At 41.6% G+C, this 23116-nt stretch overlaps 2 protein-coding genes across 9 annotated transcripts; one reads left to right on the forward strand and one right to left on the reverse strand.

The window, feature by feature from the left end:
* Positions 1-678: 678 nt before the first annotated feature.
* ercc6l2 (excision repair cross-complementation group 6-like 2) lies at positions 679-20449 on the reverse strand. 7 transcript variants are annotated; one of them, XR_015858603.1, is made up of 21 exons: positions 20193-20449; positions 19551-19963; positions 18730-18846; positions 18357-18550; positions 18095-18188; positions 17944-18011; positions 17589-17796; positions 17368-17508; positions 16992-17108; positions 16724-16843; positions 16542-16613; positions 15640-15785; positions 15401-15496; positions 15232-15331; positions 14924-15070; positions 14662-14739; positions 13181-13922; positions 12959-13113; positions 12681-12816; positions 9290-9439; positions 679-8938 (listed from the first exon to the last, which is right to left on the reverse strand). XR_015858603.1 is itself a non-coding variant. In XM_088376119.1 (21 exons), coding segments are annotated over exons 1-21 (3327 nt in total). In that variant the 5' UTR covers positions 20221-20449; the 3' UTR covers positions 679-8937. The 7 variants fall into 7 exon arrangements, 6 of the variants coding, with proteins under 6 accessions (XP_088232245.1, XP_088232243.1, XP_088232242.1 ...); XM_088376119.1 differs by having other exon boundaries at positions 12677-12816; XM_088376117.1 differs by lacking the exons at positions 679-8938; positions 9290-9439 and adding an exon at positions 9976-11270 and having other exon boundaries at positions 12677-12816; positions 19551-19960; positions 20193-20448.
* hsd17b3 (hydroxysteroid (17-beta) dehydrogenase 3) lies at positions 687-6784 on the forward strand. 2 transcript variants are annotated; one of them, XM_088376123.1, is made up of 11 exons: positions 688-1088; positions 2900-2946; positions 3214-3289; positions 3374-3481; positions 3588-3655; positions 3777-3821; positions 4072-4106; positions 4348-4429; positions 4505-4570; positions 4636-4785; positions 5356-6784. In XM_088376123.1, exons 1-11 carry the CDS (start codon positions 935-937, stop codon positions 5479-5481), a joined length of 957 nt encoding a protein of 318 aa, XP_088232249.1. In that variant the 5' UTR covers positions 688-934; the 3' UTR covers positions 5482-6784. The 2 variants fall into 2 exon arrangements, with proteins under 2 accessions (XP_088232247.1, XP_088232249.1); XM_088376121.1 differs by having other exon boundaries at positions 687-1088; positions 4348-4570.
* Positions 20450-23116: the final 2667 nt, after the last annotated feature.

The following is a 23116-nucleotide window of genomic DNA, read 5'->3' on the forward strand; positions in this document are numbered from 1 at the left end:
TTTGGTTTTGCTTGGAAAATGCATGAAAATGAAATGTGAATTTGAGTAATTACTTTTAATCATGGCAAAATTTCACTAGTGGATCAGAGGCGTCATGATCACAGCGTGCATGACGTCACACACGTCTGCTACAGTTTACTTTGAAAGGCTGGAGGGTTTTTTTTGTGCAAATTGCATTTGTTGAATAATGATGTTTGAAATGGGTTTTCCGATCAAATAAAACCTAGAGCACCTGAATGCATCTATCATACCCTTTGAAGGCAAACATATAACACATGAATTGCAAATTCATACAGTAATTACACTTCATAAAAGCCATTTATATTGTCTTTTGTTTTATTTTATTCCAATTTAAAATGTTACTTGTTATAAATGTTCTTTTCCTGCATGAATATGTTCTCTGAGCCCACAGTAGTCTAAACACAATATTCTGATGAGTGCAACTGTAAATAAAACAGATGAATCTACCTGGTTTTATCCATTATAGACCACCTTCTCATAAAAATATGGCATTTGGACCAGGGTGTGTTAACTTTTCATCAATGCATCCATTCATTTATCCAGACTAAATGGACGGTAAGCAATCAACCTTTGTACACAACATCTTAGTCACACTGCGGTTTTACAAATGCAGTTTTTCAAGTTGTGCCTCTCTCTCCAAAAAGACTCGTACCAAAGTTAGTCACATGCCTTAGAGCATTTAATGGCTGACACTAACAGATACGATATGTTCAGTAGTTGTTGGACAGAGGGGGGCAGAGAGAGTGTGTGTTGTTCCATACAAGGGAGTGTCTTCTCTGGCAAAGATCACTATTTTCTGTGTTTATTTATTTTGGTTGCATCACTCATCGAGATCCTGACTGGAGCACAAACACAGCTGTAAGCAGCAGTAGCAGCGGTGGGAACAGCAGTGTGCCTCAGGTGCCGGACAAGCATGAAGAACTTTATGGAATGGGTTTTCACTACTCTCGGTGCTGTCGTTGTCATCTACTATGGAGCGAAGCTGCTTCTTTTTACAAGGATGCTTTATCCCAAAAGGTGGTTTCCGGTGCCAAAGTCTTTCTTTTTGTCCATGGGAGAATGGGCAGGTAAGCATGCTGTGTGTGTGAGTGTGCATGTGTAGCATAAACTATATGGGAACAGATTAGATATAGTAAATAACAGTAACTCAACATTTCACATTTTTTTATTCTTGCTAAAGTTGACACTGTAACCTCCACAACAAAACAAATTATGGTACCGTAATAACTTTGTCCCCAAAAATGACCCAAATCTAGATTCCTAAACATCATCTAGGTCATGATTAAAACCTTTTAATTGCATCAGTTCACATTCTTAAGTTAACCTGCTTTCACTCATATTGACATGGCATTGACATGATTTACTTGCAAACCAAGAATTAATCATTGTGCCTAATCTTTTATCTGGCACATTGGCTCACAGCCGTGTGGCAACAATCGTGTCAACAAACTCACACAAGTCCAGAATTGCCTATTCAAATACTTGTCAGACAGGAATCCAACAGTGTATTTGATGATGGCAGTCCGGAAGATCTAATATCTGCCTGAATTACTGAAATTTTTCCCATCTGAGCTGCTTGGCAGTGTCAGAGTTGTTAAACTAATTTGTACTAACGATTAGTCTGGAGAGACGAGTAGTCACTTGCCATCTGAAACTGGTCCAACAGTTTCTTCTAAAGTTGACAGCATTTCCCCGTGACGGATTTTTAGTGGGATTAAACAGTAACCTTGTGGAAAAGTAATATTCCCATACACTGGTCATGTCCAAAGCAAAGGGTCATTAACCCTCTCAATATTGAGGACATTGTTTGACAAGAGATTCCAGTACAGTGTGATTGACAAAACAGTGACACAGCACAGTAGTCTAAAAATTATTGTAGTTCATTTTTCTTAATAATTTTAATTTGAAGGATCATTTTACGACAGGACCCTCCAAACATAAGGCGCAGTTTTGAGACAAGGGCTTAAGTCGAACTGCAAATCGTCTTGATCTACTCCTTAAACCTTGGTTGGTGGAAATTACACCAGCAATTTTGCCATATTTACACCACAGAATGAGATATTTCCTCTTTGTGCATGACTCCATATAATAGGTTAAAAATTATACCACAGAGTAACCTTATAGTATGCACATACAGACCAACAATCGGAAAACCTGAGATTTATTTGGTATCATACATGTGAGCTCCAGTCTGCTCCACTGTCCCCGCCCCTTAACTCCCAGATCCAATCACAAATCAGACCGAGTTGGTTGCGTTTAGAGTCTCCCAGAAATTTGTACATTCCAGAATTTATGAGAAACATACGAAAGCGTGGAGCTGCCAACATGATGTAAATAAAAATTCAGTAAAATTCATTCTAACAAACAAACACAAATCCAAGTGCTGAGTGTTGGGAGATTATTTATCCTACCGCCTGAGGTGGCCCACCAGTGTTATTGCACACGATGAGAATCACTGTTCTCAATGTTTTGCAGTTTTAGGAATGTAACTGTTACATATTACTGTTACACATACTGTTACAAGCTAATATTACAAAATTTTACCACGTTAAAATGACTTCTTCATTCCTTCCATAGCTGACCCACTCTTTTATTATAACAGTTCCAGTAAGTCACAACTGACTTGGAAGCCCCTCAAAAGCTTGCTGGAAAGGAAATATGTTATCTAAGTATTCAGGGCCTAAGGAGATGAGAGGGTAGTGGCAGGTTGGACATGTTCTCAGCACGTTCCTTATCAGAGGAACAGGCTGTAAGTACAGAACGTAACTCGAACGTGATGAATCAGTAAACACAAGCCTTCTCTTTGACATCATGATGATACCAATGCATCCTTGTAGTGAGGAATGCTAAGTCAACTAACAAAGTGTTTCTGTTTCAGTGGTCACTGGAGCTTCAGAGGGCATAGGAAGACAATACGCCTTTGCGGTAAGTTTTTATTTAAACTGGGATTGGACATAACCTTTTTTAAAATTAATTTAAAATATGTATGACATCAAACTCACTTTTCACAAATTCATCTCTTCACTTTTTTTTTTTATTCTGTGGACTCTATCCTCAGCTATTCACTGAACACCTTAGATATTTTGCATCTTTTTGAAATACCCCAAGATGCCACAAGATGGCACCAGAACTCTGTCTTAATAGGAAAGTAGTACTGTGTCGCTGCTTTACCTCTTTTTGTCCCACTATTAGCTGGCTGAACATGGAATGAACGTGGTGATTATAAGCAGGACCAAAGCGACTTTGGACAAGGTGGCCAAGGAAATAAGTGAGGACTACCTCATTTTATGTTTAGTATCTTCCAGAGTCATAACAGCCTTGGGTAGTATAGATATCGTGTGTCCATGTGCAGGTGAATCTACACAACGGGTGGTTAAAGTGGTCGTGGCAGACTTCACCAAGGACAATATCTTCACTGACATTGAGGAGCATCTTAAGTACTTGGATGTCGGTGTATTAGGTACATCTTCAGCATGATCATTTACTATCACAGTCCAACTATACAATGCGTGCAAATTGTTATCAAATGCAATTAATCAAAGCTGGTTTTTACTATTGTGTGCTAGTCAACAATGTAGGCATGGTGCCCAGTGTGGTCCCTCGCAGATTCCTCGAAGGTGAAGATCTGGACCAGGTTAGTGGCGGCCGAGTTTGCAAGTATATTTGCATGACAGAAAATGAGAAACTTTTGACACTGCACAGTTTTTTCTTCTCAAAGATCAGATGATTACAATGCTTGTTATCGTCCCTTTCAGATAATCACGAGGGTAATCAATTGTAATGTGAAAACCATGGTGAAGGTAAGTGTCCAACCTCCACATTCAAAGGTCCAAAAAATGATACAATTAGGACTTACGCACATTTTTGGGGGGAGGGTCTCAAAATTCTGATAATAACAATATAGAGAAAAATTAATTTTGTCGAAGGTAGGCAGAAGACTGTGAACAAACCAATTTGCAAAAATCTAAAAAGTTCCATTTAAGAGTAAAGCTCTAACAATAAAATTCTTTGCATTGCCCTAAAATCTTTCTTTCTTTCTCTTTGCAACAGATGTGCAAAATAATCCTGCCGGGCATGGAAAACAGGTTTCCTTTTCAGGTTTCCTTCATTTGATGTAACAAACTATACTACTATAATGGCTGCTAGTAGTAGATGACAATGACCATAAAAAAAAAAAAAAGCAAACACAGCTGCACCAACCGGCCACATTATTAGGTACACCTACACGATTCGTGATCCATTCTATTGATAAAGATAAAAATGCCCCGCTCTCATTGGTATTATTTAATAAAGAGTGGTTGAAGTTTGTGTGTATGTGGTATGCAGGAGAAAAGGGGTGATAGTAAACATTGCATCCGGAATTGCCAGCATTCCATTTCCAATGTATTCGCTGTACTCTGCATCCAAAGTGAGTATCGTTCAACCTCTCCTTGGCTCCAAACGTGTTGTTACTCTCATTAAACTGTGCGTATCACTCTTGCAGATATTTGTGGAGAGATTTTCTCAAGGTCTTCACGCTGAGTACAAAGATAAAGGCATAATTATACAGGTGCAACCTTTTCAAGTAGGGGCGGGGAAACAATTAGTCGAGCTTCTCTTTGACCTCTTCCTTAGGCAGTCACACCTTTTGGGGTCTCCACTCGCATGGTGGGCTACCAGAAAACCAACGTGACCATGCTGTCCCCGCGAGATTTTGTGGAGAGCTCGCTGCAGTATATCAGAGCTGGGGACAAAACTTACGGCAGCATCTGCCATATGTTGCTGGTAAGGAAGACTCGGTTATACTAAGATGTTGGTGCAGAGCGCTTCACTTTGTCCATGTTTTGTTATCTCACAGCCTCATTCCAAAGTAGAACAAACCCCCCACAGACACACAAAAATTTCATGTCGTTCTTTATAAAGAATAATGAGTGTACATAATTTAATATGTCCAGTATTCATCCATGTTGTACATATTAAATTATGTACACTCAATATCAAGCATGTTAATTTTAGTATATTATGTTAGACATTTTTTTTTATTTGAGATTATTTTTTGTTTGTGATTGCTATTTTGTTTGCTTATATTTTTTGTGATTTTTTTTTCATTTTCTTTTTTTGTTGCAGTTGTTTTTCCTTGTTTGGTTCTTTTTTCTGTTTGTGATTTGCTCTGCCAGTTTGGCCCATTCCTCTGCCACATCTCTCAAGCTCTGTCAGCAATCACAGTTATCCCAATGCCACATTTTTTATCTTGGCTGTAACATAGCAAATTTTGGAGAAAGTGGAGCGCTATGAACACTTTCTGGATGTAATGAACAAGAAAATAATTTGTCTATTGTACATGTGCACGCACAGGGCTGGTTACTACTCTCTATCCCACTCAAGATTCTCCATTCAGACTTTATGCTACAAGGTATAAAGGACTACGTGGAGAAAAAACAAGCAGAAAAGAGATCCCGAGCAGTAATAATGGAAACCTAAAGGAGGAGGAGTGTCATAACAGTGCTGAGTCAAATACATTCACAGTGGAATTTGCAAAATCAGACAGAATCGATTGTGATGTTGGAAATATGTTTCCCGGTTAGAAATCATGTAAAGTTGTTGCAGCTTCACTTAAGAAGTTTTAACGTGTAGTGCAATATTTAATAAGGCCACTAGAGGGTGTAAAAAGCCAAGTCTTTGGATGATACCCGTTGAGGCTGAGGGCAGGATTTGTGCTTATGGATATTGCAAATCTGAGACCTTTTAGAAGAAGAATTTTAGATTTGTTTATGGTTGGTGCAGACAAGAAAAACATTGTCATGGGTTCATGCATATTTGGTAGTATTCTACTGAATTAGTTCTCACTAACAAAAGCAAAAATGTAAATAATGAAACTCAGTATTGGTAAGGTCAGAGAAGTACTTCATTTAATTATTTTACTGTGATTTTAGTTTTCTGTAGTGTATTACTTTAATAGATGACTACACTTAATGTGGCTGAAATATATTTTTCACTTGCAGGTAAAGCAACTAATATGAAATCAGTGCTGTTACTCTGTACTCAAAGCGGATTTGTTTTTAACTGTATGAAACGTCACCGCTATTAATTTGTCCAGTAGTTTTGGTGGACCACTTTAATGCTCCACGCACAGAATCATAGACCAGTAACGTCCAACCACTGCACTAGAAATTATTTCATTTTGCCTTATTTGTATGCTATTCCATCCCAACTTCCTTCTATCTATTCAATATAGTACACTTCATGGCATACTTTAGTTTGCTTGTTTATCGTGAGGTTTCTCTGATGTAATGTGCCTTGGCTACATTATAAGTTTTTTTTGGGGGGGGCATTATTTGATAAGCTTAGATTGTGCAGGTATGTTTGTTGGGTGAAAATAAAAGTCAGCTACATCCCATGAAACAAAACTTAATGGTCAAAGTTTTTGCCTATACTGTACTTTACTTTAATGTGATGCTTACATGGGAATTTCCAGGTGTGTCTGTTTATAGCGTGTATAGCTGAAATAAAACTTTGTTACTCCTCTTACAAAAGAACCAAAGATGGGAGGGGATTTTTCTCACCTCAAGTGCTCTGCAATTTAGCGATGCCACGACTTTGTGCTACCTTGTAATTTACCATTTTTTCAAAAGCGGCTGAATAGCACTTTTAATCATAGTACTTGTTCACTCACAAAATAATGTTAGAGTATCCATTGCAAGCATCCCCCAACCACCAGGCCGTTGCATTGCACTAATGGTTTTATTTGTATAAAGGGATTTTTTGACTAATAAATCTGGACAAACATATTCTGATTCATTATGCGTGTATGGGCCCCTCTTGTCCCCCCCCCCATTTGTACGCCCCTGGTCACTGTAATATTCTTGATCAATTCTGAACCGTGCACTATGTTGTATTTTCTTGCCCATGTGATTTTAGAGCAATATAAAAAGACTCCTGGTAGTACAAAAAATGCTGGGGGCTACTGATGGAACAGATCACAATTAAGCACAAACTCTCCATAAAAGTGGCCTCGAGAAGTGAGTGGAAGTCAAGGGAAAGTTGTTTTCATGTCACAAAGCCTGTGGGTGGTCATGCTGGAGGACACTCTCCATGTGAGTGATGGAGCGTACGTGTGTTAGAAGTGTTGAAGGCGGGACATGGGTGGAAAGAAATTGAGGAGGAGGGAGTGATGTTTTTGAGGATGCTGCCTGTGTGACGCCCTCCCCCCCTCCCTGGACACGCCTTGCCTGTTGTCTCAGTAAACGCAACGGTCCAAAGATGATCCAACACAAGCACACGGCAGCAGTGGCCCACCCAGGAGACGAGGTCAGCATCCCTTTTTCCAGCTATGAGCCAAGAGTTGAGACACGGAAGTCGTTCTCATTGCCGCTATCGGCTATCAATCTTCTATTAACCCAGCTGTCATTTAATCTTTTAGTGAAAAAATATGGTGAAAATTAAAATGTAATGAGTACTAGAACAGCAAAAGGAGAAATTCAAGCAAATCTTTGTGGTCACATTGACGATAAGCCCAGTTTGGAAGATCAGATTGTGAAGACAAGATTGTGGCGGAAAAAGGATGATTAGCTAGTGATGAGAAGGGAAAAGAGGTGGAATACTAAAAAAAGAACAGAGGGTGAAGAAAAAGTTCTCCAATGGGCCGCCGCTCACATATGGATCAGCTTTGCTTGTGTAGGCCCACTTCAAGGCGAAGGGCCTTGCAAACATAAACAGTGCAGGGGCTGCAGCTGGAGCGCGGAGGCAGCCGCTTGCTTAGCGAGACCTCCGTACGCTAAACAATGGATCAAGTGACGCACAGGCCCTTGGCAGCCCAACAGAGAGGCCGGCAGTTTAGCTTAAAAAAAATCCAGCCTTTTTTGCGTACGTTTATTTCTGCTCCCTCAATATTTACCCCCGTGAGAAAACACCGTTTCACTCACAGAGGGCAACATCAAATGCTGCTCAGGAAAAAAATTAGATGTTCAATTTTTGGGTGAATTTTCAAGATAAACCTAAAATGCACTTTAATCTTTGCAGCTGAACTTAATTTGAACTTCTATAAACTTTTAAAACATATCTTTCCAACTATTGTTTGTTTATTGTCACGACAATTAGTTCCGCGACATCCACTAAAACGACCAATCACGGCTAGTCATGATTGGTCGCTACTTGAGGTCTGAGCAACTGTGATGACATTTTCAGTCAACAGCAAGTGGCAAAATGGCCGACCACTGAGATGGATAAAAATCAGTGGATTTTCTTGCTGAACTCATATTCCAGATACGCGATATGAATCAGAATGGCTTGTTTACAAAGTGAGGGCACATACAATATATTTTTGGGTTGACCTCCTTTTCCAACCAGAGGGGGCCTTAGTTCCCCATCTCTGTTTTGGGGGTAGAACGCCTTTTCACAGAGGCGGTATTTGGTAGCCTTGATACTTGACTTTTCCAGCTTGGGAACAAACCTGCACTTTGTTGGCCCTGGAAAAGCTACATACAGCTACCTACCCCAGAGTCTAGTAATTGGCCCTTCAACACAAAATGAATGCAGATTGCATCTTGAGGGAACCTTCTTGACTCCTGCTCAACCTCCATTTCTGACAGTGTACGCTTAGGATGTGTTTCATCACATTGTTACGCAGAGCATTGAGGAGTCTGGATATGGAAACCTGACCCATACAGATGGATTGGGTGGGTCGGGAGCCCCTTGGGTCAATCAAGGCCGCTGATCGGTCATTCACAGTTTTTTTTTTAACAAACTAGGTGTCACTGTCTTGACTTGTGCAAATAAACCACACAAGACCGCGTCACCACATCCACTTTGTAACACGTTCACTGACACTCAGCTTATTTTGGCAGGAAATGTAAACAGACGTCTCACCTTTCCCTTGTCACACTAATCCATTTGAGGAATTGGGGAGGGAAAATGAAGCCTCACAGCTGTGGGGTTGCCTCTACAAGGAATACAATTAAAACGGTTATTACAAACTGGAGACAATTTCCCATATCACTCAAGGCAGTACAGCAATATATATTCGTCACTTTTTGCAGACGATAAGAATAAATGCCTGTGAATATTGTTTATATTGTCTGTCTACATGTGTTGCCTCACCATTTGTGATGTTACTGCCACATTGATGCTAATTGTTTCCCATTGCATGTTAGCATTGGTGTAGGTGAAGCTTTGCGTGTACTTTAATTACGTGATGACAATTTAATGACAGTAACCATTAACTTATAATGGCAATAAACAGCCAATGAGTTAAAATTTGAACACAAACACAGAACTTGTGAAGCCTACTTACCAATAGCACACAATGCGGCCTTGCGCTGCAAATTGGACGATCACTTTGCCGAGCCAGTTGACCTCCGCGTGGGTCCAACTAGTGTCAGTCAGTGGATGAGCCGTTCCATTGTCTCGTACTTCAACCGGCTGCCAAATGAATGATCGGAATCTAAAACAAAAAGGCAGTTGTGGGTTGAATAGAAGAGTGAAAAAAGGTGAACGTGAAAGGGGCCTTTTCTTCTCCTCTGGCTGGCGTGTAAACAGGTGTGTCAGTGAAGACAGCAGCCATCGTACCACCCATGCACACAAAGATATTCCTGCTGAGGCACGCACCTCCGCTGTTGTTTAGCGATAGCTATCAACGCTTTCTAGGGCAGCTCCGTTAATGTCTGCGCTGGGGCTGAAAGACATAAAACAGTCTATTGGGCCGAAATTTGACCACCATTGAAAACATGATGATTTAATGTTGCACACAAGCTCTGTGTTAGTCTGGACTTTCTGGTAATTGGCTGAGTTCATATGAAAAAACGACATTATTGTTACTAATCAATGGAAAGTCAATGTTTTTTTTTTGGTCTTATTTCAACATAAAATTTTTGAGGATGGAAAAAAAAAGAAAGAAAAAAAATGTTGAAAAACATGATTTTCAAAATGGATTGAACAGATGGTGACAAACATGTCACACAAAATGTCTGAGTGGCAAAATCAAAAGGAATGTGAGTTTATTCAAATAAATACCAAGAACCCATCTTTGTCTGTTTTCATCTAATATCTCAGTTCATAAATATTTAAAACAAATTAAAAAGAAAGATAAATATTGACCTTCAGTAAAAGAAAAACTGCAAAACAATAAGCACATTTTTGCAGTGGTGGGCAAAAAATGCCTTCCCTTCTGGCCAAAATATGATTTTAAAAAAATCACTATAGTGTCTGTTTCAGTAAGCAGTTTTAAATCATCAGATTTCAAATTTGTCTAATGTCAGCATTTTCTCACCTGCTGATTGGATGGTCAGAGCAAAATCGGTAATAGTAGTCAAAACATTCATAAATTATATAAATTATTATTATAATTTTAATTATTATTATAATAATTTATTTATTATATAAATTATAATTTCTTCCATATAAACTTGTCATTGGTCTTCCAGAGACTTTTGCTCTCCTCCACAGAATTAGCTCGAGCTGCCAAATTGGTTTTGAGGCAAACTCTCTGCACCTCGTCCAGGTCTGTGAGCCTATTGATACTCTCTTCGTTGCCCTCGTTCAAAATGTCCCAGAAGTCCCTGCAGCCTCGTCTTGCTGTTTTTTCTTGTGTGGGGGGAGAGTCTCGTGTACCCGTGTTTGCAGTACTCCTAGATGAACTGGGAGAAGCTAGGACTGAGGTGGACGGTTTTTGGGGGGAACCCTTGGATTTGGGTTTGAACAAGTCATCCAGGATGGAGGTGTCGCCCAAGAGTTCTGTTAGAATGCAGGACTGTTCTTGAGGGGGAGCCTCCTCAGAGTGTTCTTGAACTATTGTAGTCAACTTTTGCTCCACGTTGAGGGGAATCTCCGCCAGCTCTTGAGGTTCTGGACAACTGCTGCTGTGGTTACTGGCCTGACACCCACCAAGACCACCAACAGCTCTGGACACACTAGCCTTCTTTGTTCTCGTATGACTTCTCGCACGGCTGACCGCCTCCTCCTGCTTTTCAGGATCCACATTTGGAACATCACTTGGAGACTCCTCCGCATTTTTTTGCTGTTTCAGCTTCTTCTTGGGTAGAGGACTCTTCTGGTTGGATTTACGCCTTCTGGTCACGGTGTTTTTCGGAGATGGGGTCTGGGCTGGCAGTTGAAGGTTGCTGGTGACGAAGCTGGCAAGTTCAGGGTGGCCGAGAGTGACGTAATAGCGTCTCAGCCATTCGAGCCTCTGAGACGAGTCGCTACTCAGAACGTCGGCGGCGAGCTGATGGGCCGAGGGGAAATTCAACTTGGACGCCATCTCCTGCAGCTGCTGCCTACGCACCAAAACACAAACTTGACACAGTGAGCTTTTTAACACCTGCAGCTAATCCAGCTACCGAGTCAACTAAAGTGCAACAGACCTCAAATCTTCCTCTTAAAGATTGCATGATTTGGTATTCCAGGAAATCTTTCAGAAAAATCTGCCATGATGTGTGATATTAGTAAATCACTGTGTTTCATTTCAAAACTTTTTAGTAAATGCTGTGGGTGACTAAATTTAGATAGCGGGGCACAAATGCCCCCCAGGCTATAGTTGGGAAACCACAGCTCAACATTCCCATCAGTGTGCATGTATGAAAGGTTGTTTTGTCTATATGTAGCTTGTTTGATTGACAACCCGTCCAGTGCCCCGCCTCTCACGCAAGTCAGCTGAGCAAGCAAGGCTCCAGCTCACTGCCAACTCTGCGACAAAAAAATGAATGGACATGCAGGAAACATTTCCTCTATTGTAAATATAGCTTTTATGAGGGTGAAAATTCTCCGGTATGACTCATTCCAAATCTAATTGATATAAAGAAGAAATTTTGTTTTTATGTCAGCCAGCATCCGAGAATGCATTGTCTTCAACTTTGGCACTTCCGCTGTATTTTGAATGCACCATGTGCTACTTATTGTGTCTTTTTTTTAAAAGCCACAAGCTATTAAACAAATATTCTGCGGGCATATCAAGCAGGACCCAAGATGAATACTTCTCCACATAGTCAGGCGTTTCCACTTTTTTTTTTTTCCTCCGGCGCTCCAAGGCACTTGTTATTAAAAGCGTGGTCTATCCGGACTCAGGAACAGAAACACTTCAAAGTGTGGCAGTATAACGGGTGGTGTTGGTTAATGCAACTTGTGGCTTTCACTGGAAAAACAATAAATAAAAAAGTGATGGCAGTAAAACCCCCCGTGCGGACTTGAATTAAACGGAACAGGGAATCAATATGGCTGGTATGTGTTTTCACACCCTGGTGTGCCTCAGGGCGGAGATAGCTTCTTCCACCTGGGGAATGATATCACAGCCAAAGAAGGTGCCTGTGCGTGTGTGTGCGCACATTTATGAGTGTATTTTGGAGCAACGTCTACATTAAATGTTTCATAGGAAGTACAAGCATATCCGTCGTAAAGTCCCTGGGGGGGGCATCTCTTTTTTTTCCCTGCACCTTCAGGTCTGAACACAAGTGTGCAATGTTTGGCAGGATGCTGGGAAAAAGGTGGTGGGGCAAGCTCAGAGGTGGTCTCTGTGTGAATGCACTCCATTTCCAGAAGCCCAGATGGGGGCGCTAGACATTCAATCTGCAGTGAGTTTTGGCCTACGTCCCAACACTGCCAGGAATTCTCCCTCCCTGAAAAATCCACTACTTGTCTGGGAGGGTACACATACGCACTTTTTTTTGCCCACCTCACACCTTCGTACCTACGTATGGCCAGAGGGGTCTCCCCCAAGATGAAGGTGTTACATCTGGTGTGCTGCACGATGCTCTTGGTGAAAGTGACAGGGTGATGATCAGGAGCAGGGCAAGGCTGGTGGTCGGGTGGGGTTTCTGGCAAGCTCTGCTGGAATACAGTATTTTTTTTAAAAAAATTAGACGAAAACAAACTTGTGATTTGTCATTCATTTTAGCCCCAAATTATTGCACCCACCCACCCTGCAATAAACAGGGCTGCACTGTAAAGTGATTTTGTGTGTGTTGTGTACCTCATCGGGGGTGAGAACCTCATTTGCAGGGAATTGAGAGTACATCTTGCGCTCAAACACATCCTTCACCGCGGCTCTACTGATCAACTCCTCGGCTTTGCTCCCGCCCACCACGTGCTGGTTGGAGTGGGTGTACGCCACCTCCTGCACCCCACCTTCCAATCAGGAATAGAGGCAATTCTAGTCAAATGCGACTCCTTAACGTTTGTTTCCCATTCTTACCTAAGAGGGTGTCAATGGTTCCTGTGCATGAAGGATATTTCTGCCTTTTCACAGAGGTGAATGAAGCACCTTCACGTCGACTCATGCTTGAGCCATCTTGTGAGTGCCCTGCTTTGGCTTTATCTGAACTTGTGGTGCCTTCATCCTCTGAAGTTGTGCAGGTCTCAATGTCCTCAGTGAACATGGCGCCTCTGTTTGCATTTCTCTTTTTACTGGGTCCTCTTCTTCTTTGTACTTTGCGTCCTGTGCTTTTGTGAGAATTCAGGCTACCATCCTTAGATCCTGTGAGCGTCTCAATGTCCAAATCGTCTGACTCATCAGAATAATGTTCTAAGGGGCGTTGTTTGGGATGCACTGGATTTTTGGAACTTCCATCGCTCTCCTCGTCGCTCACTTCTAAATTACTCCTGCATGACTTCTGCCCTGGGTTTATATTTCCATTTATTAACGTGTTTCTTCCCCTACTGAAGCTTTTGGAGGTCGAAGTGCTTGTCCCCTCACTACCTGAACTTGTGTCCCCTTCACCTGATTCCGGCATGGCTTGAAGCCTTTGGAGCAGTTTGGCAAAACCGTGCTGCAGCAGACTGGTTGGAGCAGGCCGGGCGGAGGAATCCACGCCACCCGCTCCACTCATACGTCCCCGCTCCTCTTCGACATCATCATCACTCTCGCTACTGAAGTCCAGAAGCCCTCCGGGGATCTTAGATGCACCCGTGCTCTCCTTGGATGCATCTCCAGCTTCCTGTAATCAGAAAAAAACATAGGAGTACGTTGGCATAGAAAAGGGTCGGAAGCTATGAAAAAACGGCCTATGAGAACATTCCTGGCGGGATACAAAACAGATGTTGGTAATAGCAAATCATAATAAACCACAATGCGACACAGGCTCCCATTATGATGTAATATGAGGAACTGACATGTCCAGAAGCTATAAATATTTGGACTTCATTTGGACCACCAACCACGATCGGATTTTTCGTATTCACTGGACAGATCTGTCCATATCGGGACAATTTGCGTGCATGCATGTGGAACAGTAACCGCTATCAGCTTTAGTACGTGTATAGTTCCGATTCTTTCCATGAATCGAATACTCAGAAGTAAACCTGACTAAAGATGATAGGAGATATTTTGAAACAGATGGAGGGAATTGGACAGTGCAGCAACATAGATTGATCGTATGATGTCATTATTTTTCAATCCAATACATCAGAGGGTTTTATTTACAATTGCTTCGCTTCATTTAACTGTTGCCCAGTTATAATAATACTGTACTTGCAGTGGTTGCTTATTATTCTTTCACAGTTTCATCAGTCAACCGGTTGACGGACACACAGGAAGGCCCCCAATGAGGTATCCCCGTTTTTAGCATGGGAATGGGAGGTTTGAGCGGGCCACTGGGGAGAGAAGATGTGCGAGCAAGGGATGGGAACGATGTGCGCTTCATGTTATGAGTCTATGAGAAAAGCAGAGTTGCTCACGCTAACGCTTGGCGTCTTGTCCTCCTCCTTTGTGTGTGTGCTGGTTGTCATGACACCCGCCTCCACTTGTCCTTCGCGCTGGAATGAGGAGAAATACATGCATGTTTAACATTTACATTGCAAAATGACTTCGCATTAAGGAAACGGCAGATAATACTTTTAAGATGTTACGAAACGCGCAAAGTCCTTTATTTTCCAGACTGAAGTCATATTTTCAAGACTAAAGTTTTGTATTTGAGGTAAAAAGCACACCACATCTTACCTCAAGTATCTTGCGGGTGAGGCACGTGCCTTGGGTCTGTAGCCTGAAGAGGTTATTGATCCCAAATAGTTCCCCCTTATGAGCGCCCTGCACGGCATCAAAGTATCGCCGTGCGCTCTCCACACCAACAACAGAGCTCTGCAATTGCTGTTTTGAAAAAAAATGAGACTATAATTCTTCATTTCAAGATGCCTGTACTTTTTTTTCGCATTTTAGCATCGCTAATCTTTTTAGGATACTAAAGGGCTGCTACAAGACAAAATTTAAAGCGAGATTTGATCATTTCTCACCACACACGTCAGTAGTACCTGTTTGTAGACTTGTCTGAGGTAGGTAATTTCCTCCACAGTCCCCAAAGAGATGAGCCTGAAAACAGTCACGTCTCTGCACTGGCCAATGCGATATGCTCTAAAAACCATGCAACTCATGTTATAATAGTGGCACAAAACACTGGATTCTGAAAAAAAACAGACAAACCTGTCGATAGCCTGGAGGTCATTGGCTGGGTTCCATGTTGGGTCAAATAATATCACAACATTGGCCCCTACAAAGTTGAGACCAATACCTCCCGCCCTAGAAAGAGTCACATAACAAAAATGTTTAATATTTGAATAAATGTGTCATATGATCTAAAACAAAACCCTCCCTCAATCTCTGTAGTTAATAAATAGTCATTTTGCTATTTGTGGGGAATATGTTCGTATGTGCATACTAACATGGTAGACACCAGGCACAGATTGATGTGAGAGGAGGTGTTGAACTCCTTGACGATGCAGACTCGCTCCTTGGCTTTGGTGGTCCCATCCAACCTGCTATAGTCATGCCCCTCGGCCATGCAGTAGTTCTCCAGAATGTCCAAAAGCTGCAGTGACCAAAACAATTATTTTCCAAATTAAAGATGCACTATTGCTAAATCAACAAGAGTCAATGAAAGCATCATTATCAACATGAACAGCTCGTGGCTGATTGCCATAAAAACGCTGACTTAATGTTATCGTTCAGTCTCCGGTGACACTGTGGTGTCTCACTTTCTTAAAAGCTCTAATTGCTTTGGCTTATAAAGCCCTGCGGCTTAGAGACTAATCTCAGTCAGGCGAGGAGGAAAGAGCCACGTCTGCTGCATGTATTTTGTCTATAAATAAGGTGGGGGGCTCTAACAGCAGCAGTAATTAAGTGTTTTAAGCCTAAAAGCTGAGCGGCTGTGATTACAAGTCAGCATCTGAGAATGTTGACGCCCTCCAAACTCCCCCCGCAAAGATCACAAACCATCAAATTTCCAATTTCCTATGGGACAGCTGCCCGCCCAGTGAGACAATGGACACGTCATAAGACACAATTCAATAAAATTTAGGAAAAAAAGCATTGGAGTTTGACCAAAGTTGAAAAGAAATGGAAATAAAAAGAGAGAATAGCTTGCATTATATTCTCATTTGTATGACAGTTAATATTGTTGAGATTTTACCTAAATTGTTGCCTAAAAAGTAAAAAAAAGTTTGATGACTGTGACAGTTGGAACAAATAAACAGTGCATGTATTTTGATTAATGCTCTTGTCCACAAGGGAAGATCTGAGCCATGATTCGAAACAAGAACCAGCTCACAATTTAAAGAGCCCTCACCTTAGTTGACAGTGAAAAGAGAAGCACCTTGTCTTTCTTTTGCAGATAGAATCTCAGGAGCCGATGCAAAACCTGAGAGGGACAAATAAGTTCAAGTACAAGGGAAGTCTCGACTGTATTTTTGTGATAAAAAGAAAGACCAAGATCCTTCAAAATAACTGAACCTCAACCCTGTGCCGCACCTTCATTTTGCCGCTGTACATCGGGTCCGACAACGCTTCAAATGCTTCTTCTTTGCACCTCTGCATAAAGTCTGGAAACTTCTGGAACACCTTTTGACAAATAGCGCTGACACACTTTTCCTAGAAGAAGAAATGAGGCCTGTCACTGAAGCCAATCTATTAGTGGAATGTACGTTCAGTGTTATTGGGCCAACACAATGCTCACAATGATTTAGAAACGTTAGTCCAAGCATCATAGAAAATGCGTAAAGGTGGAATCCACCTGTACCTGTTTCTTACTGGTGCCTGCGGTGGACTGGAGCAGTGCCACGTGACTGGCAACCTTCCTTAGGATGGACAGGTAAGTGAAGTATAGTGCCTTCACTGGCCCGCCCTCAGAATTCAGCTGCAAGGGAGGAACTTGGGTCATGAAAAACTCTTTTTAATGAAGGAACTATTCTCACGTCAAATGTGAAATCAAACAACCAAGTAAATCTTGTATCTGCCTATTCCTGATGTGTCTGCAAACAAAAACTGAACCTGGTTACCTAATGCTGGTAGTGACCAATTAACATTGTATTTTAAATGTTGTTATTCACATGATTTTATAGTAAGTAGAAGAAAAACAATTATTGTCCGCATTCCAAGAGCTGTAAAAGACTGACTTTATAACAGCATCTCCTCCGAGAACGTCCGCTTTGGCAATCGCATTTCTCGGAAGACTTCAGGAGCAATTGCACATCTTCAGAGTCCAGCACAGTTTGATAGACTGTCTGCTGAAAGTCAGTCAGAGAGCAGTACACCACCTAAACAGAGCAAAAAAAACAAAAAGAAAAACACATTATAATGCTACTTGATCATTATTGGTGAATACACTGTTACCTACTCTGTCATCCTTCTTTGGAAGTTGGTCCTTGATCAGCGATTTGGTTCTTCGGAGAAAACAGTGTGAAATCTTCCTCACCAGCTCTTTGATGGTCTTCCTCGCTGTTGCTAAGGCTCGCTTGGTTGCACTGTGTCTCTGGCCTCGCTCAATTGGATCTGATACCTTGCTCTTAAAATGGCCCAAGTTGCCAAGACAGCCAGGGACTGCCCTGTGTGGAAGAACAGAGCAACAAAGTTAAATTACACGCAGTTCCCACAAAAAAAACAAAAACGCATGCCACTGAGCAAAGTCTGATGATATTCTGAATTGTATGACTTTGAATGATCCAAAAATGGCGACAAGATTAAAAACTCACCAGTCCATAACACACCACAACTCCTCAAGGTTATTTTGAAGGATGGTGCCAGTTAGGCCAATTCTGACCTGAGTAAAAAAAGCAGAATCAAAATAAAATGAACAAGACTGATTCATTTCAAAGCCATAGAAATGTAAGGCCCAAATCTGACCTGACATTTGAGAGCCTTCATTGCTTGTGTGATTTGAGAGTTTGGATTCTTTATCTTGTGAGCCTCGTCTACAAACACCGCAGACCAGATGATGCTGTGGGAGAGAAGAGGAGGTCATGTGAAGAATACAAATAGGAATAAAAACTGTAGGGATCAACAGTACCTGAAACAATTTCACAGGTCAAACAAACAAATCCACCCAACAGCTTTGATGCATACAGATATCATTTGTGTCTTGGACTTGCATCGTCAAGTCTCTTACTTGTTAAATTGAGTGAGGCAGAGGCGAAGAGTGTCATAGGTGGTGAGCGTGATCTCCACGCGGCCCTTCCTAACGCGATCCAGCTCCTCCTGTTTCCTCAACCCGTGGACCACCGCATACTGGAAGTGGCCCCAGGTGTCCAGTTCATCTTTCCAGTTATACAGCACTGACAGCGGGGCCACAATCAGGAAAAGCTACAACAGATCGCAAAAACACTCGCGCTGATGAGATTTGCAGACAACGGCAATCCCCGCCGCTCACACACACACTCGCATTATTGTTGCACTTAATGCGGTCTTCATCTGGATGCACGTCATCTGAATGTCAACGTCCTGCCTAGAAATAATTTTTATGCTCTTAACACAGCACCCACTTTATTTGGCTTCATTCGCTTGGATGGGATCTGACTTTGCAGAAAGTCGGGCTTGTTGTTCTCAATGTCCTCCCAAGTTCCTTTTTTGTGCAATGCAGCCGCAAGGAAACCGAGGACCTGCAACAAACCCCCCAAAAAACAGCAATATGAAGAAACACTCCCCACTATTCTCAATGTGTTGACTTCTATGACAGATCATAAACTTTCATCAAGGGATTTGATCAATTATGACTTGATGTTTTGCGTTTTTATATTTACCTGTTACAGTTTAACTTTGACAAACCTTCACTTGAGCTGTGGCAAGATAATGAAGCAAAATATTCAGCCTTTGCATGAACTTTGGCAAGACAAACACGCAAGCACACATACTTAAGACAACAGAAAAAAATACATAAGCCTTCACTTCACTGGTGGGTTGGCAACAAAATGAAGCAATAAATCGGGCCTTTGGTTGCACTTCAGCAACATAATAAAGCACCATTTCATGCTTCTTCTCGTACTCTGGCAAGATTAACAAACAAAGTAACATACTGCCTTTTTTTAATTTATTTGGTTTTATTCATTCTTTGTTGAACCGGGTAAGGCAATCGAATTTACAATGTTGACCTGGACCCAGTGTCAAAAACAAACAGTGTAAACCGGGATTCAAACCACCAACCTTGCTGTCACTGGACAAGCTGCTCTACCATCGTAGTAATGAAGCAACAAATTGTACCTTTGCTTCCACGTTTGGCAAGCAAACAGAAAATGCAGCATATTGTGCCTTTTCTTGCACTCTGGCCAACATGTTTACTAAATATCCAGGCTGCTTGAGTGTATACCTGCACGGTCTTTCCAAGGCCCATGTCATCCCCCAGGATACATCCTCTCGAACGGCTGTAGTTACTGTAAATAAACTTGATGCCTTCTCGCTGATAATCCCTCAGGTATCTGTTGATGGTGTAAGGGACACTGTCGTCACTTTCATCACACAGCTTTAAAGAAGCACATGCCTCAGAATGTTCCACACCACTGGAAAACAATGGTTTCTCTCGATTCCAATTATTCGAATCAGATCTTGTTTGTTTTGATGCTGCATCTTCTTCATCTTCTTGTGCTTCTTCATCTTCAATGTCCTCATCAGTGGCATCATCGTCATCACAATGAGAAGTGATGTTTCGTCTATGGGTGATGTCTAAATGCTGGCTGTCATCATTATGATCAGGCACCAAGGGCTGATGGCTGTGCCAAGCTGCTGTAAAGAGAAAAGATTAAGCTGTAAATGTGAGCTAGTCTTCTTGTTTTGGAGGTCCAAAAATATAAGTAAACAACGCAGCTGACTAGAAACTCCCAAACTATTGAGAAGAACCCTCTGTAGGCTTTATGTATTTAATGAGCAAACACTTATGAACGCTAATGGTGGTGATTAATGAAGGAATACCGACGTAAAAAAGTTTAAAAATAAAAAAGTATGCTTTACTAACCTTCTCCAACTGAGGTAGACTCCATCATGCTACCGTTAGCATCCTCGTTTCGAGTCTCAGCGAACTTGGGCAGGGCTGTTTCTCAAAATACCTAATGCTTCATTTACTGTCAAATAAAACGCTTGTTCGCACAACATTTTCCTAAAATAGGTTTTGACTTGATGATTGAGAATAGAGACTCTTCGTTCATCTGTTGCTTAGCCATGATCCCAGCCGCGTTGTTTACTTATCTGTACGTTCGTCACGGCACTTTCGCTATTTCAGCTACGCAAAATGAAGTAGCTGTAAAAAAAAAAAATGTAAGAAAACTATATATTTTTTTTAAGAATAAATAAATTACATCTTCATCTAGAGCAGTTAATCTTCTTGGTTTGCTACGGAAGACACTGAAATCAACATAATTTAGACGTCTATTTTAGGTCTATAAAACAACCTAATTTAGACGTCTATTTTAGGTCTATAAAACAACCTAATTTAGACGTCTATTTTAGGCCTATAAAACAACCTAATTTAGACGTCTATTTTAGGTCTATAAAACAACCTATTTTAGACGTCTATTTTAGGTCTATAAAACAACCTAATTTAGACGTCTATTTTCGGTCTATAAAACAACCTATTTTAGACATCTGATCTTGGTCTATAAAACAACCTAGTTTAGACGTCTATTTCAGGTCTATAAAATAACCTCAAAGACACTGCCAGGACAATCGAGGGCATCTCCGTGCTCTTCGCTTTGACTTGGACATCCACTTTTTCATTGATTTTCATATTATGAAAAATTGAAACTGTGTATGGGAAGAACCTGTTTGATGACCACGTGTTTGCCATGATAGTCCAGCCAGATAGGCACTTCAGAGGTGAAACGAAACTCGCTGGGAGACAGACGAGCGAGAATCAGCGTTACGATGAGAATGGTCAAATTCAGGCTGAAATCAAAGCTGCGCTTGGCAATACCGAAAGTAGATTGGCTGCTCGGAGGAGGAGGTAGAGCCGACTGAGGAGGAGCTCTGCTCGCTCTGAATAGTTTGATATGTGTCTAATTCACTACATTGTGCCAAGACCAACCTAGGTTCTGGGACTTGGAGTGAAATACTGTATTTGGCTGCAAGACAATATACAATAGCCCACCCAGCCCATCCTCTCCTCACTTGTCTAAGGCACCCCTAACACAACATGCTGCATGACTGCACCTCCCAACAATGAGGCCACACAAAAAGCACCAGCTCAGCAGAACTGGACGTCCATTTCTCAGGCATTTAGGCATGCAATTATATTTCGTCCAACCTCCTAACTCACAATCAGGGTCGGGGGTGGGGAGTAGTTGGGAGAACACAACGTGGTGTCTGTCGTGGCTCACTCCTTACTGGGGACAAGGACACATTGCTCATTTAATAATATCGCATGAATTAAGAGATTCCATTTTAGATTTTTTTTTTTTGTGGTGTCTGATTTGTTTAACATGGTTACCATGTTAAATAAACAACAAAATAAACTCCAAATAAGGTGTTCTCCAACTTTTGGGGTCTAGGCACCAAATTGCAAATTTGATCTACTGTAGATAACTAGGTTACCAATATGTAGATTAAATTTTTTAACAAATTGAATGCCTGATGTTCTTCATATGCGTCTATGCGTGTGCAGATGTGTGTTTTTACAGGGTGGTATCCAGCAGGGAGGTGTCCTGCTGAGGGCTAGGTCATGCATCCATGCGTGGAGCACACACACATTCACCATATGGAGTCCGAGGAGGGGAGAGAAGGGGGGGGGGGGGGGGGGGGGCTGACAGGATTCGAGCCAGGCCAAGCCACGCTTATGGACCGTTTAGCACACGTTTCTCTCCCCACCACTGCATTGTACTGCAGTCCCATTTGCACAGCAATCCAAGCAGGAAAACTTTACAGCGCACACTAAAAAGTAAGAAGACACCCCCAGAAGAGCCCACAAGGAAGTATATTACTTTCTCTGACTCTTCGAGAATATTGTGGAATCAAACCTTGCATGATGACGATCAACATTGGATTTTTGAATGTGTTTTAGTTACGCTGTTGGAGTACTTGCGCCTCGGTCCAAATTTTATGAATGATTACGATTCACGTAATTTTATTTCACTGAATATTGATTGCTGAGGCAAATTACTTGATTTAACCTGATTTGGCATTAATAAATGAGCACCCTGTGATGCAATTTCACCCGGCTAATAAACAGAACAAATACCTATCACCACTACCAATAAATTAAACAAAATTAAAAAACATGATGCAAATTTAACTTTCTGTGTCATTGACAGAACACAATCACATAAAATTGGCACTATGATTTTCAAACCACTGTTGTGAACACCAAGTGATGTTAAAATGTTCTCAGCTCCCTTCAGGTGGCCCCACCTATCTTCATCCTTTGTCTTGATTCCCTTCTTCCTTCCTTCCGTGCATTTGTGCATGTGTGTGGTCTGAGACATTGTGAGTAGCGCCACCCAATGTGACACCCTCCTTATCAGCTACCATGTCACACCAGCTGGCTCATACACTTTATGTCCTTATCACTCCTCTAAGAAACCCTAATCAGGAAATCTATCCATTTTGGAATTGTGTCACTCGTTTGCATTAAAAATAAAACACACAACAGAAAAAGTCAGGACTCCCCTGGATGGCAAAACAATGTAGTCCCTCAAATGTAGTACTCATTCGGGTTGCAGGCAAGATGACCATGCGAGAGGTGATTTAGAGTTTTTAGTAAAGCTGTCATGGGCGAGGACATCCAAACTCCATACAGGAAGGCCTGAGAATTGTGCCTTCCACCTGAGCGGCGCCTCCGCACACAACAGATCATGCATGCTGTGACCATCGGTGGGATTAATCTAAGTCACACTCTCGAAAGAGTGGAGGCGGTGAAAAAGAAATCCTGCCGACTGACTTGGGTGGTCT

This window comes from Syngnathus floridae, chromosome 5 (assembly GCF_059516105.1).
Source record: "Syngnathus floridae isolate MCC-2025c chromosome 5, RoL_Sflo_1.0, whole genome shotgun sequence".
NCBI lineage: Eukaryota > Metazoa > Chordata > Actinopteri > Syngnathiformes > Syngnathidae > Syngnathus > Syngnathus floridae.

Excerpts from the sequence above, each read along its gene's own strand:
- hsd17b3 (XM_088376121.1), top strand. The coding sequence starts at position 935 with ATGAAGAACTTTATGGAATGGGTTTTCACTACTCTCGGTGCTGTCGTT. Across the intron at positions 3,656-3,776 it reads AAGGTGAAGATCTGGACCAG|ATAATCACGAGGGTAATCAA; the intron begins GTTAGTGGCGGC and ends CGTCCCTTTCAG. Across the intron at positions 4,107-4,347 it reads CTGCCGGGCATGGAAAACAG|GAGAAAAGGGGTGATAGTAA; the intron begins GTTTCCTTTTCA and ends TGTGGTATGCAG.
- ercc6l2 (XM_088376115.1), bottom strand. The coding sequence starts at position 20,220 with ATGATGGAGTCTACCTCAGTTGGAGAAG. Across the intron at positions 16,614-16,723 it reads TGTACAGCGGCAAAATGAAG|GTTTTGCATCGGCTCCTGAG; the intron begins GTGCGGCACAGG and ends TGTCCCTCTCAG. Across the intron at positions 14,740-14,923 it reads TCACCCGCAAGATACTTGAG|CGCGAAGGACAAGTGGAGGC; the intron begins GTAAGATGTGGT and ends TCCTCATTCCAG.